The 14164-nt window shown below is 35.9% G+C and overlaps 1 protein-coding gene across 2 annotated transcripts in view; it reads left to right on the top strand.

Annotated features, from left to right (window-relative positions):
- The window catches only part of LOC128547287 (tetratricopeptide repeat protein 37-like), a 77303-nt gene continuing 63139 nt past the window's right edge, over positions 1 to 14164 (top strand). Inside the window, exons 1-9 of one of the 2 annotated variants that reach the window (XM_053519514.1) lie at positions 1 to 103; positions 1617 to 1716; positions 3157 to 3300; positions 3564 to 3655; positions 4220 to 4301; positions 5664 to 5783; positions 9877 to 9972; positions 12421 to 12529; positions 13175 to 13333. In XM_053519514.1, the coding sequence (XP_053375489.1) occupies positions 1627 to 1716; positions 3157 to 3300; positions 3564 to 3655; positions 4220 to 4301; positions 5664 to 5783; positions 9877 to 9972; positions 12421 to 12529; positions 13175 to 13333 (892 nt within the window). In that variant the 5' untranslated portion in view covers positions 1 to 103; positions 1617 to 1626. The other variant, XM_053519515.1, reaches the window with a different exon arrangement.

Genomic DNA, 14164 nt, shown 5'->3' with positions numbered 1-14164 from the left:
CGGAATATACCGATAGTTAGACAGATTTTAGTGCGTTGCAAGGTTGTTTTTTTTTTCTTGTGCAAATATCCATATCCCGCTGAATTCTCGATTATAAATTATAGTAAGTTAAACTAAAGATTAGTATTGTATCCATTAGTGCAGGTATTTTATTACCAGCAGTTGTTTTGTCGTGACAGTTCTATTTAACAGGATCTCGACGGTCAACGCCCGCAATTGGAGTAGTTTTCGGATAGCTACATATTAGCCTTATGGTCTGTGAAAACACTAAATAGCTGGTCTTTTTTATTCTGTATGATATTTCCAATGGCTGCAGCATACATATGGACCCATTTTAAATGTGGATAACTTACATTTTCTTGAAGAATAATTATATTGTTAGTACTGATTAAATATCTAAGGAAAAGTTGGACCAGGGGTCATTTTTGATGCTAATATATTATCCTGTTTGTTGCTGTTTTCGCGGTTCTATAGGAATAAATGAATAAACAAAAGAAAAAATAAGATTGTGTTGCTGTTATTTCCTATTTACTTAGTAACCTTTTCTCTTTCAATATTATTTCAAACAGAAAGTCCTTGTTTATTTTTAGCTCGACTATTCGAAGAATAGGGGAGCTATCCTACTCGCCCCGGCGTCGGCGTGAGCGTCACACAAATGTTAAAAGTTTGCGTACCACCCCAAATATTTTCAAAGTCCATTGAGATATTGCTTTCATATTTTGCATACTTGTTTACCATCATGACCCCAGTCTGTAAAAAGGAGGAGGCAACTCTATCAAGCATTTTGACTGAATTATGGCCCCTTTTCGACTTAGAATAAATGTTAAAGTTTGCGTACCACCCCAAATATTTTCAAAGTCCATTGAGATATTGCTTTCATATTTTACATACTTGTTTACCATCATGACCCAGTCTGTAAAAAGGAGGCAACTCTATCAAGCATTTTGGCTGAATTATGGCCCCTTTTCGACTTAGAATATGCTTATTGTAATGTTAAAGTTTTACTCATTACTTATATTATACTATCAAGCACTGAGAATAGTCGAGCGTGCTGTCCACTGACAGCTCTTGTTAATCCATCATGTTTCAGATGCATGTGAGTTAATTCTAATTTTGCTGTACGGCATCAAACTTGATAATGCCCTTCCCATGAAAGTGTGGAATTATTGGACCTCGATATTTTTAAAAATAATTTCATGAGTAAGACAAAACTTAATTAAATTCAAATTTTACAGGTAGGAGGCCCTATGGGACACGGCTGAAAAAAATAGTGTCAAGGCCTGAAAAGACCTTAATGCTATTTGTGGCATGTAAGCATTATTGGGGTGATCTTTCTCAGTTGTATTTAAATGATCTGCTTATCAGGGATATAAATTAGCAGGGGCCCAGTAGCCCATGGTCCCTAGATTTTGGGCTGGGCCCCTAAATTGTTGGAGAAAATGCCCATAGACCTAATGTTAAACATTTATTTTTGACAGTCTGGGCCCCTAAATAAAAATAGCTCGTTTATATCCCGCCTTATTAGTAATTGATCTTCACCATTAGCTCAGTCAAAAGCTGAAAATCCTCTTTAGGGGAGCAATTTAAGCCCATTTGGACCTCTTGTTGTATTTCAGCAAGAAGAAAATGGATGCAAAGGAGATAAAGACATCATTGAAGCATGCTAGAGAAGCTATCAGGAAGAAGGAGTATAAAGATGCCCTAAAACATTGCAAGGTTGGTCACAGACTGGTTGATATTACTTGAAAAGCAACCTACCTTCAGTTATTATTATTATACCAGATTTATATTATACCAGATTTATATAGCGCCCTTTTCATGATAAACATGTTCAAAGGTGCTTTACATATAGCAAACACAGTCACACAGGGCGGGAAATTCATCCTCTACTAGTACAGACACAGAGCGATCTGACCAGAGGGACAGAATGGGATAAACCCCCTAGAACAGACATAAAGAACTTTTTAGATACAGACGTGTCCGGCTAACTTAGCCTAGCTCTTTGCGAATAGACAGTCTGGTTCTGTACAGCACCGATACACGCGAAGCCGTCTTTCCTGGGAAGAACCAGTACAGGCCTCTAGTTAGGTGGAAACACTCAAGAGCATCTCAGAAATTTCCAGTGCCTGGACCGGGTTTTGAACCCCGGATCTCTGGATTGACAGTAAGGCGTGTTACCACTAGACCACCGGCCCACCTAGTGGTGATAGTGATAAAATAATAAAATAACAATGTTTCTATAAAATAATGAATTTTAGCATTTTTTTCTGTTAGGCCACTTGTGTTCATGTATCATGTCAGTTTAGCATGATTTTGTCTCTTAAATTTCTGGGTGAAACAATGTTTCCTTTCACAAGATGACCTAGCTTATTCAACAGGCACAACATACCATGTCAAGTCATGCACATTCCATTACTGATTTGTATGGGGAATATTTTGTCAGTTACTTTATATAAAAGCGTAAGAAGCCATTACTGGTATAGATTTCAGGAACGCTAGTTAAGAGTTGTTTAAATTAATGAAAAAAATGTCTCAATCAAACATAGAAACCAGTTATTGTAGAGCCTCAAGCTCATACTAGGGCGTCCGTGGCTGAGTGGTTTAAGGTAGCTGAATTCAATTCACCATTTATCTATGTGGGTTTGAAACCTTAGTTTAAATGATACATGTATGTAGTTTGAAATGACATACCCATAACATGTACAGCAATTTTTACAGTTTAGATACATGGATTGGAAAACAGCAGCTAGTAGCTTATATAAATTTCTTTCCAAAGCCTTAGAAACCTTACTTGGTATACAAAATTGATGACATGAGGAAGCCATCTAAATGGAGGATGATGGTTCTACAATTATGGTTTCCTGATGTAACAGAAACAATGCCCAGGGGGTCACCTGATATGTCTTTACAACAAAAAGCTTGAACAATCTGACCTAAACTATGTCTGTATGACTCTAAAACGTACACACACACAAAAGGAAAAAAACATCAAATTCATATATTGTGCCCTGTTTGTCAAAGATATTATTGCACGAAATTAGGCACTTTAGTTATGTTTTTGTCCATTGTTACATGTATTTGGTTTGTAGGATAGATGTGTTTCTAAAATAATTCTGACTGTATTGTTGTCAATGTTTTATTTATTTGTGTGTGCAGGCAGTTCTGTCTGGGGATGGAAACAACTATATGGCCCTGGTACTGATTGCTGTGGCTGCTGAAGGTTTAGAGCAGTATGATCAGGCATTGAAGGCATACAGGCGTGCTGTAGAAGCTGATGATTCACAGATGTTGGCATGGCAGGTAGTTCAGTTACAACAATTGCATTTCCCAATTTTGCTTTTGGTGACCTTAATGCAATTATTTGTTTGATGAATATTTCTTAAGGAATATATCTAAATTAAAATCTAATTATGAAATAAGTTCATTGTACATGAAATGTCACTTTATGAACAAAATGTACTTGAACTCTAAAGTCCTTAAAGTTTTTAGTAAAGAGATTTTGTATATAAAAGTTGTTTTAAAATGAGACAAATTCTACAGACAGCAAAAACTTGATATTTTAGGGTTTGTGCAGTTTCTATGAGAAAAATGCTAAGGCAGAGTTTGTTTCTGATCAGATAGATGTCTACCTGAAAATGCTGGAGTTCCATGCCAGGTAAGAGTTTTGTAAGCAAGAATCATTCTATAGTTGTTAAGTAAAATTTAACCATATCTATGTTTAAAGTCCATACCAGCTAAAAAACTGACATGTAAAAGAGTTAAGTTTACTAATCTGGTTGTATTTTAAATGAAATGCAGCTAAACTCACTCTGAAAACACCAGCTTAGATATTACTTTAATAACTTCTATGATGGATGTCAATGTCATTCCAGCGGGCCAGCTTGTTTGAGCTGGAACTAACGTTTTACATGCTTGAGCCCCAGCATTTTACTGGTCATTCTCCCTCCAAGGCCGGTCACATTGTAAAGTGGTCAGTTAAATGCAGAGGAATGAAATTTTATAGATTTAATGGCTAGAATTATTGACAGGCAATATAGCTTTGAAAATTCCTGTTAAAAAAGGTTTAAAACTCGATCATTGAAAATGTATCATAATAAAACAATAATCAAAATGTACTTTTGCAGTATTGCTGTAGATTGGAAAAAATTTTTTGTGTAAATGTATGTACATGTTAACTAGTATTTCCTGTGGGGTATTAAAGAATTGGTTGAAATTTCAGTGACAAAGAGAAGAAAATAGAATCTTTGCAGAAATTAGTAAACTTGATCGATAAAAGCACCGAGAAATCAAAACTAGAAAAGGTAATGGACAGATTTCTATTGTTACATTCAATATCAAAATAATTGCTCTAGAGGTTTGTGCTACCTGCAGTCGGTGACTGTATTCACAATTTTCTTCCCCATATTTTAAGGTAGTTCTGCACATTTAGATCAGAATTTTTTGTACAGTGTAGAATTTGATTAAACCCTGATTTTTCAAAACTTCAGAATAAATTTAGAAAATTTAGCAAATAAAAAAGATAGGGTCATGTGTTTGATTTTTTTGCTAGACTGATTTGAAAAATTAGGCATCAGGCAAGTTTTCATAATGGGAGTCTATGGGAAAATCACAATTTTCATAACATTTTTGCGAATAGAATTTTTTCTACAATGTAGATTTTAATGAAACTGCTCACAGTTGTGTATAAACAAATGGTCTATAATATGGTGAAAAATGTATAGGTCTGTGTGCTTCTTTTTGTGATATTTGCCCATAATTAAAGCGTTCCACGCATTTTAAGCTGGTTTTAAGCCATTATTTTTAATTAAGATAAGATAAGATAAGATAGTATTTATGTAACGTTGGTAATAGATAAAAGTCACAACATAAGCTTGAAGCTTGTATCCGACATAAACATATTATCCTATAACATACAAACAAACAAACTGTAAATAAAAACATCATTAAGACATAATTAAAAATTATTTCTCCAGATTAAAACCTGAATATCAAACCTAAAAATTTAATTGAAACACATATATTACATCATAGTAATAGAGGTAAGCACATAAAATTACTTAAGAAATTCATTACTAAAAGATACTTATAAACTGTGAAAAAATGAAGACAGTTTTATACAAAAGCTAAGACCTGTGTAGTATCTGCTGGTCATAAAAGGAGTCTAAAACTATATCTATAAAATAACGTGTCAGGTGTTTTAATATCATTTTTATGCCCCCGAAGGGAGGCATATTAGTTTTCAAGGACCTTCAAACTTCACGTGCTGATAGTACTTATTGAGTACACGACCCCTACTGACTTTGGGGTCACCAGGTCAAAGGTCAAGGTGTTGCGGGGGCATTTGTCACCATTAGTGACAGCTCTTGTTTAACTTTAGAAAAATAGTTATGTTGCCATTGTTATATATTTACTCATGGGCTGCTGTTAATTCATCAAATGTATTTCATTGCCGTACACCATATCCAGGCTTTGTTCTACCTTTTCCAGATAAATGATGTAACACCATTACTGCCAGTTTATCAAACATGCAGAACTACCTTAAAATGAGATAAAACAGTTATTTTCCCACTTACTTAACAGTAAAAGTTCTGCATTCAATCCTTAAAATTTCAAAGAATTTCCCAAGCATTGACTAATTCTGTAGTTGTATTTTGTTTTTTTAGGTTATTGAAATATGCAGAACCACAATTAAAGAAGAGACTGATGTAGAAAGGAAAACACAGTTGCAAGTCTCTCTCATTCACATACTGCAGCTGTCTGACACAGATGACAAAGTTGATCAGGTAAATTAGAAGCTTTAATCTGCCAGATGATCCATTGGCTGCTTGGAAAATAATATTATTCTGGCTCTCTTCGATGGCTTGGTATTACTCAGGAAGGTCTAATACGGGGAGTAGAAACTCCGTATAAATCAATACATTTATCTGTACTATGCTGTCGTCCATACCTGTAAATATCGACCAGTCATTAGCGATCGATATTTTGTTTTCGCCACTATCGATAAGCGCGTAATTAGCATATTACCTCATGTTAATCATGGAGCTATAACACTTAATGTTCAAAGGGTTTACCAGTCACATGTTAAGTGGCGATAATTAGATGATCAGAGATTGATCTAAAGGGATTCTGAAGCAAAAATAGCATGCGACTGCATGTGGTGATATGCTTAATTATTATGAATTAGCTCGAGCTCACTTCCCTGAAGAAATATTTTACCACGTAACTTCAAACCTTTATCAAAGGGCCGATTTTTGTTGGATTTGAATAAAAAAATGGAAAATAACAGAAAGCTGACACTTTTCTTAATCTTGTAGAGCCATAATTATAAACAATTATTGTTTATAATGTCAGATTTCTACATACAGAAACAAACATTCTTCTTGAACGTAGGGAATGTTTCAAACAAAATTGTTGTTTAAACTCCAAAACTTAGTTTAATAAATTTAATCTTAAAACTGATGTGTGAAAAATACAATGTATTTAAATTAAAATAACAATATTTTTTTAAAAAAGGCCGACAACGAAGTTACATTTAGTATTCCGAACTTTTAGATAAAACTGCAGAAAATCATCTAGGTTTAACACGCATTTAAATGGTGAAGAACAGAGCAATATCATAAACAAATATTTTCAGGCAACAGTTTACAGTTTTGACTTGCTATTTTTAGCTCACATGTCACAAAGTGACAGTGTGAGTTTTTGTGATCGCGCAGCGTCCGTCGTCCGTCGTCCGTGCGTCCGTGCGTCCGTCCGTGCGTAAACTTTTGCTTGTGACCTCTCTAGAGGTCACATTTTTCATGGGATCTTTATGAAAGTTGGTCAGAATGTTCATCTTGATGATATCTAGGTCAAGTTCGAAACTGGGTCACGTGCGGTCAAAAACTAGGTCAGTAGGTCTAAAAATAGAAAAACCTTGTGACCTCTCTAGAGGCCATATTTTTCAGAAGATCTTCATGAAAATTGGTCAGAATGTTCATCTTGATGATATCTAGGTCAAGTTCGAAAGTGGGTCATGTTCCATCAAAAACTAGGTCAGTAGGTCAAATAATAGAAAAACCTTGTGACCTCTCTAGAGGCCATATTTTTCATGGGATCTGTATGAAAGTTGGTCTGAATGTTCATCTTGATGATATCTAGGTCAAGTTCGAAACTGGGTCAGCTGCGTTCAAAAACTAGGTCATTAGGTCTAAAAATAGAAAAACCTTGTGACCTCTCTAGAGGTCATACTTTTGAATGGATCTTCATGAAAATTGGTCAGAATGTTCACCTTGATGATATCTAGGTCAAGTTTGAAACTGGGTCACGTGCCGTCAATAACTAGGTCAGTAGGTCAAATAATAAAAAAACCTTGTGACCTCTCTAGAAGCCATATTTTTCATGGGAACTATATGAAGGTTGGTCTGAATGTTCATCTTGATGATATCTAGGCCAAGTTTGAAACTGGGTCAACTGTGGTTAAAAACTAGGTCAGTAGGTCTAAAAATAGAAAAACCTTGTGACCTCTCTAGAGGCCATATTTTTCACAAGATCTTCATGAAAATTGGTCAGAATGTTCACCTTGATGATATCTAGTTCAAGTTTGAAACTGGGTCATGTGCCGTCAAAAACTAGGTCAGTAGGTCAAATAATAGAAAAACCTTGTGACCTCTCTAGAGGCCATATTTTTCATGGGATCTGTATGAAAGCTGGTCTGAATGTTCATCTTGATGATATCTAGAATAATTTCGAAACTGGGTCAGCTGCGATCAAAAACTAGGTCATTAGGTCTAAAAATAGAAAAAGCTTGTGACCTCTCTAGAGGCCATACTTTTGAATGGATCTTCATGAAAATTGGTCAGAATGTTCATCTTGATGATATCTAGGTCAGATTTGAAACTGGGTCATGTGCCATCAATAACTAGGTCAGTAGGTCAAATAATGAAAAAGCCTTGTGACCTCTCTAGAGGCCATATTTTTCATGGGATCTGTATGAAAGTTGGTCTGAATGTTCATCTTGATGATATCTAGGTCAGGTTCAAAACTGGGTCACATGAGCTCAAAAACTAGGTCACTGTGTCAAATAATAGAAAAAAAATGACGTCATACTCAGTTCAAAACTGGGTCATGTTGGGACAGGTGAGCGATTCAGGACCATCATGGTCCTCTTGTTATTAAAATATGTCCTAATTTTTTTATTCTAAATACTCTAAATCAACAAGGCAAATATCATGTAAAAAACGACATCTTTCTCTCTGGGTAAGACAAGTCTAGATTTAGCCATTTTCACAGGGCAAAAAGTAACATTAATGTAGATATTTTCCATTTAAAAACAGATGCAGGCAATAATTTTATGACAGAACTTTTGTTTTCAACAAAAAATTCAACAAATGCTTTCCCAGATTTTCACTGAAAGGACGAGTTAAACTGTAAGGCGTAAGTGTTTGAGTAATAGAGTAATAGCAGAATAACCTACGGCATACGCTTCGATTGGACGACAGCATCAGATAAGATAAATGCCAGTTTCCAGTCCCCGTATCAGTTGTTCCAGGTATTACTGTAGTATTTTTGCAACAAAAAGATGGAAAATTGTGAGTACCATGCAGTTTTTTTTTTTACCAAACTTCCTGCGCAGTAAGAAGTTATCAAGTTGAGAACTAGCTAACCTATCACAGTTAGCCCAAGATACTCTTTCTAAGTCAAAGTTCTTGCTATTGATGGTATGTTGTGGTATATGTACTATACCAGGTGTTTCTACATGGGTTATAGTAACAAACCATTGAAATCTAAGACTTACTAGACCTGTGAAAATAAAATAGAAATGCTTGTTGAAGAAACTTGTATAAATGACAACCTAGATTCCTTGTTTAATATTGATTGTATTTATTTGGCCTAGGAGTAATTAAGTTTATGACAGTCTACATGTGCTGTTGAATTTAATGCGGATGCTGTTCAGAATCAGGTCTTTAAAGTTAGTTGATATTGTTTGAACAGAAGCGTTATAAAAAGGTCACCGACTAACACTCACTCTGATAAATTTTTATAATGAACTTGTCCATCTTTCAGTTTGGACAGTACCATTAACTGTTAAAAGGGATGCTTACCAAAAAGATACTGACTGAATGGCAAACAGTGCAGATTTTGATCAGACTGCACAGATATGATCTACACTGGTTGCAAAGGCAGAATCGGTCGTTTCCAGCATGATAAGGGCTAACTTATACTAAATGCTTACCTTGTAATCATTAATGAACAAAGTGTGCTACACTTTAAAAGATTGCTGTTTTGCTGCTCTGCTGCTAATGAAAACATTTTATTAATTTATCTGTTTACAGTTTGAACAAATGCCTCTGTGCTAGCCCACCAGCTTAGCTCAGTAGGGAGAGCTTTGGTCAATGGATCACGGGGTCAGGAGTTCGATCCGCGGGCGAGGCGTATGTTCTCCGTGACGATTTGGTTAAAGACATTGTGTCTGAAATCATTCGTCCTCCACCTCTGATAATATGTGGGGAACTTGGCAGTTACTTGTGGAGAACAGGAGTGTACTGGTACAGAATCCAGGACCACTGGTTAGGTTAACTGCCCGCCGTTACGTGACTGAAATACTGTTGAAAAACAGCGTTAAACCCAAAACAAACAAATCAAAGCCTCTGTGCTATATTTGGAATCAGAAAATTCAGAAAGATAAGCCTTAGGGAGAAATACTTGCGAAGCTGAAACATTTCATTCACTTCTGTTAGCAGATAGAGTTGCAGATGAAATGTGGAATTCTGTTTTACATAAGCCTTATGTATTATGGCTGTTGACATGCACATGGCATTTCAATTTTGCTATATATGTTATGTCCACAGTATTTGTATTTTAATGTTGCACATTCAAAAATTGTAAATTGTACTGCAGGTACTAGACTTGGCTAGAGAAGTGTTAGAGACTTCAAGTGACTTTGATGAAGACATAGAACAGATTATATCATTACATCTCTCCTACCTTATCAAGGTATTCTTTAAATATGTTTCTTCAAGTATTAGTTTTAAGATATTGCTAGTGTAAAATTGTGAGCAAATTTGCGGAAGAGAAATATGGATATCAATGTACAGGCTCATGGTGAGCTTTTGTGACCACTCAATGTCCGTTGTGCGTCGTCAGTCGTGCGTCGTGTCCGTCAACATTTTATAAAAAAATCTTCTTGAAAACCACTGGGCAGAATTACACCAAACTTCACAGGAATGATCCTTGGGTGTCCCCCTTTGAAAATTGTTCAAAGAATTTAATTCCATGCAGAACTCTGGTTACCATGGCAACCAAAAGGAAAAACTTTAAAAATCTTCTTGTCCAAAACCACATATCAGTCATAGGGCTTTTATATTTGGTATGTAGCATCATCTAGTGGTCCTCTACCAAGATTGTTCAAATTATCCCCCTATGGTCAAATATGGCCCCACCCTGGGGGTCACATGGTTTACATATACTTACATAGGGAAAATGTTTAAAAACCTTCTTTTCTGAAACCATAAGACCTAGGTCTTTGATATTTGGTATGTAGCATTGCCTTGAGGTCCTATTCCTAAATTATGAAACTGGGGTGAAAAGATGCCACGCCCCGGGGGTCCCAGGTTTTGCATAGACTTGTATAGGAGAAAACTTTAAAAATCTTCTTGTCTGAAACACAAGATCTAGGCCTTTGATGTTTGGTATGTAGCATTGCCTTGTGATCTTCTATCAAGATTGTTCAATTTATGCCCCTGGGGTAAAAAGAGGCCCTGCCCTGGGGGTCCCAAGTTTTAGATAGACATACATAGGAAAAAACTTCTAATAATATTCTTTTCTGAAAGTTCAAGGCCTGGGCTTTTGATATTTGGTATGTAGCATTGCTTAGTGGCTCTCTAACAAGATTATTCAAAGTATGCCCCTGGGGTGAAAAGAGGCCCCGCCGGAGGGTCATTTAGTTTTTATATGAGTTATATAGGAAATAATACTTCAAAAAATTATCTGATCATAATTATTTCCTACTGTTTAATTATAATTACCTGATGAACCCAAGTACTTAGGGGTCATTTGATTGTGACCTTGACCTACTGACCTACTTTCTTGTTTCTTAAGGTACAGCCTTGAAATTGAATGACATATACAGTTTTGCACATGGATCTTAAAACTTAACTTTCAGTGACCATGAATGTGACCTACCGACTTACTTTCTTAATATTTTAGCATTAGTTTTACATTTGAAGCATGTAGCTCATATTACCCAGGTGAGTGATCCAGGGTCACCATGACCCTCTTGTTGAAATTTCTAACAAATCTAGTAAAAGAAGTCTAGTTTGAATAAATTGTAAAATATTGTCGAGTTTTCAGAAGTGTATGCAAACATTTATTTTCAAGCATTGTATCTCTTTTTATATGTCCGTCTCTGAAAGAGTGGTGTATTATGTGAACGTCCGTGGCGCCGGGCGGTCGGCGTCCAAAGCATGTCTGCTCTCTTAAGTTGGACAGTATCTGATCTTCACCAAACTTGCTGACAATGTTTGTGGGCATAATATTTTGGCCAAGTTCGATAACCAGCCAAATCGCCCCAGGCAGTCTTGGATTATGGCCCTTGAATTACTCAAAAAACTGCAAAGTTAGCCTTGTCCGCTCTCCAAGTCGAAGTTTTCATCCGATCTTTACCAGACTTGCTGACAATGTTTGTGGGCATAATATCTCAACAAAAGTCCGATAACCAGCCAAATCGCCCCAGGCACACTTGGATTATGGCCCATAAATTACTTGAAAAACTGTGAATTTAGCCTTGTCCGCTCTCTAAGTTGAACAGTTTTCATCCAATCTTACCAAACTTGATAACCAGCCAACCCCGCAAGCATTCTTGGATTATGGCCCTTGAATTACTTAGAAAACTGTAAATTTAGCCTTGTCCACTCTCTAATCCACTCTCTTAGGCAAACAGTATTCATCCGATCTTCACCAAACTTGCTGACAATGTTTGTGGGCATAATATCTCGACCAAGTTCGATAACCAGCCAAATTGCCCCTGGCACTCTTGGATTATGGCTGAGGAATCACTCAAAAAACTGCGAATATAGCCTTGTCTGCTTTCTAAATGGAACAGTTTTCATCAGATCTTCACCAGACTTGCTGACTATGTTAATATCTTGGCCAAGTTCGATAACTACCAAAATCACCCCAGGCACTCTTGGATTATGGCCCTTGAATTAGGCAAAGTTTGATGATGGGCGTATTTTGTGACAGTCTGGCACTCTTGTTAAAGATTTTATCAACCTGTTAATTGTTAAAAAGGTTCTGTAGTCATGTTTCTATATGTATTTTGAATATTTCAAGTCGAAAGTGTTGAAATTCTAACTTGATTTTTTTATCCATATCCAGTTATTTAGTTGAAGCATATTTATATAAATGCATCTTTTTTATGATATTTTATACATATTTATGCAGAGGAACCCCACAGAAGTTAACAATGTGTGCTCTGTGTTACATAAAAAGTTTCCACAGTCAACAGCAGTACTGGAATATTCTGTCATAGTTTCTCTTGACCGTTCATTAGGTATGTACTTCCTTTTTCTCACACAAGGAAAGAAAACCAATTTGTAGTATTTTAAATGGCAAAGAGAAAAAATGTTACACACCAATACAAAATTAAGATAAACATCTAGCATTCAAACTAAGTTTACTTCAGTGTAGTACTACAAATAAAATTCTTAAAAACCACAAATTGACAGAGGTACTGCTTAAATTCGTAATAGTTTAAACAATGGCCAGTTCACATTATGTCACAACCATTAAATACCTAATTGAATGGAAAAACAATACACTAGCAACCCATAAAAAAGATTGCAACATATCACCTGTAACGATAATACAGATGTATAACAATCTATTTTATGTGTTGCCAGTGTATTGTTTTTCAGTCCAAAAGTATTAATGTTTAATCAGTTATTGCACAAACAATTTATAGAATAAACTTTAATTCAAGCATTCATGTTGCATTAAAAAAATGTTTAATAAGTATTTCTTTATGGTACGTGTACATGTATTTTGTGTAGTTCATACTGTGTGCATGTACAATCATGTTGTCTATAAGTTGAAAGAGTAAATGTTCAAAGACACCTGTAGTCATTTTATGCAAGAAACGGTTATTGAAAATCCCTTATTATACTTTATTTTAATGATATGACATCACATTGTGTAGGTGAGCAGAAATTTGATCCATGTCAAGAAGTTGAGGAGAAAATAAGTTCATACCTGAGTAAGATAGGTGAGGAAGCAACTGGAACATCACTCGTAGCTCGGGGATTTCTGGCTGCATGTGGAAAAGACTACAGCGGTTCCAGAAATATATTGAGACAAGGTAAATATTGTTGCTGTGGAATGTACATAAGTTACAACTTTTGTAAAATGTGAACAGGCAGTTTTAATACCGAGTTGATCCTTTGTGGAATAGTGCTAAATATTTTGACTGAAACTTCACATAAGGCAATTTTCTCATCAAACATACAAGTTCTTACATAGCCAAGTTAGAGAATTCTTGTTTGAAACTGATTCATGTTATACAGTTTTATATCCCAGTCACACATATGGCATGGATAGCTACGTCTAGCCACGGATAGAAATGTAGTAATCTGTACCTGAGCCTTACATCAAAGTAGTAACCCGTATCAATCCATACCAACACTTGGTCAAAACATATTCAAGATTAATCCCAAACTTGCAAGTTTCTCCAAGTTTCGAACATGCACAAAAGTTTGAGTGATACATAGCCATTTGAGCATGACTTTTGTCCAACTTCGTTGAAACTTATTCATCTGTATTTAAACGTACTAAAATGTATCGATCCTTACTGAAATGTACCTTGCCGTATTGATCCGTAGCTGAACGTAGTTATCCAAGGCTGCCCTTTCTTAAGCGTAGTTCAACGCAGTTCATTGCAGACCTGTCCTTCACCGCAGACCTGTCCACATGCTGGGCAAGTTGCTAGGCACAGTAAAACGTAGTTCAACATAGTACTTATTCGTGTCCTGTATTTTTTGTTTCCCGTTTCTTACCATTTTTTCCGTACTAACACCTACTGCTACGTACTAAACAGTGTCCACATCCCCACAGACCAATCCCATCTGCACCGTACCTCAATGCGGGGACATATCCGTTATGTGTGTCTGTAGCTTTAGACTTAGAAAATTTG

This window comes from Mercenaria mercenaria, chromosome 12, assembly GCF_021730395.1.
Source record: "Mercenaria mercenaria strain notata chromosome 12, MADL_Memer_1, whole genome shotgun sequence".
Lineage (NCBI taxonomy): Eukaryota > Metazoa > Mollusca > Bivalvia > Venerida > Veneridae > Mercenaria > Mercenaria mercenaria.
The sequence above is the reverse complement of the archived record's forward strand: the minus strand, read 5'-3'. Positions and strand labels throughout refer to the sequence as shown.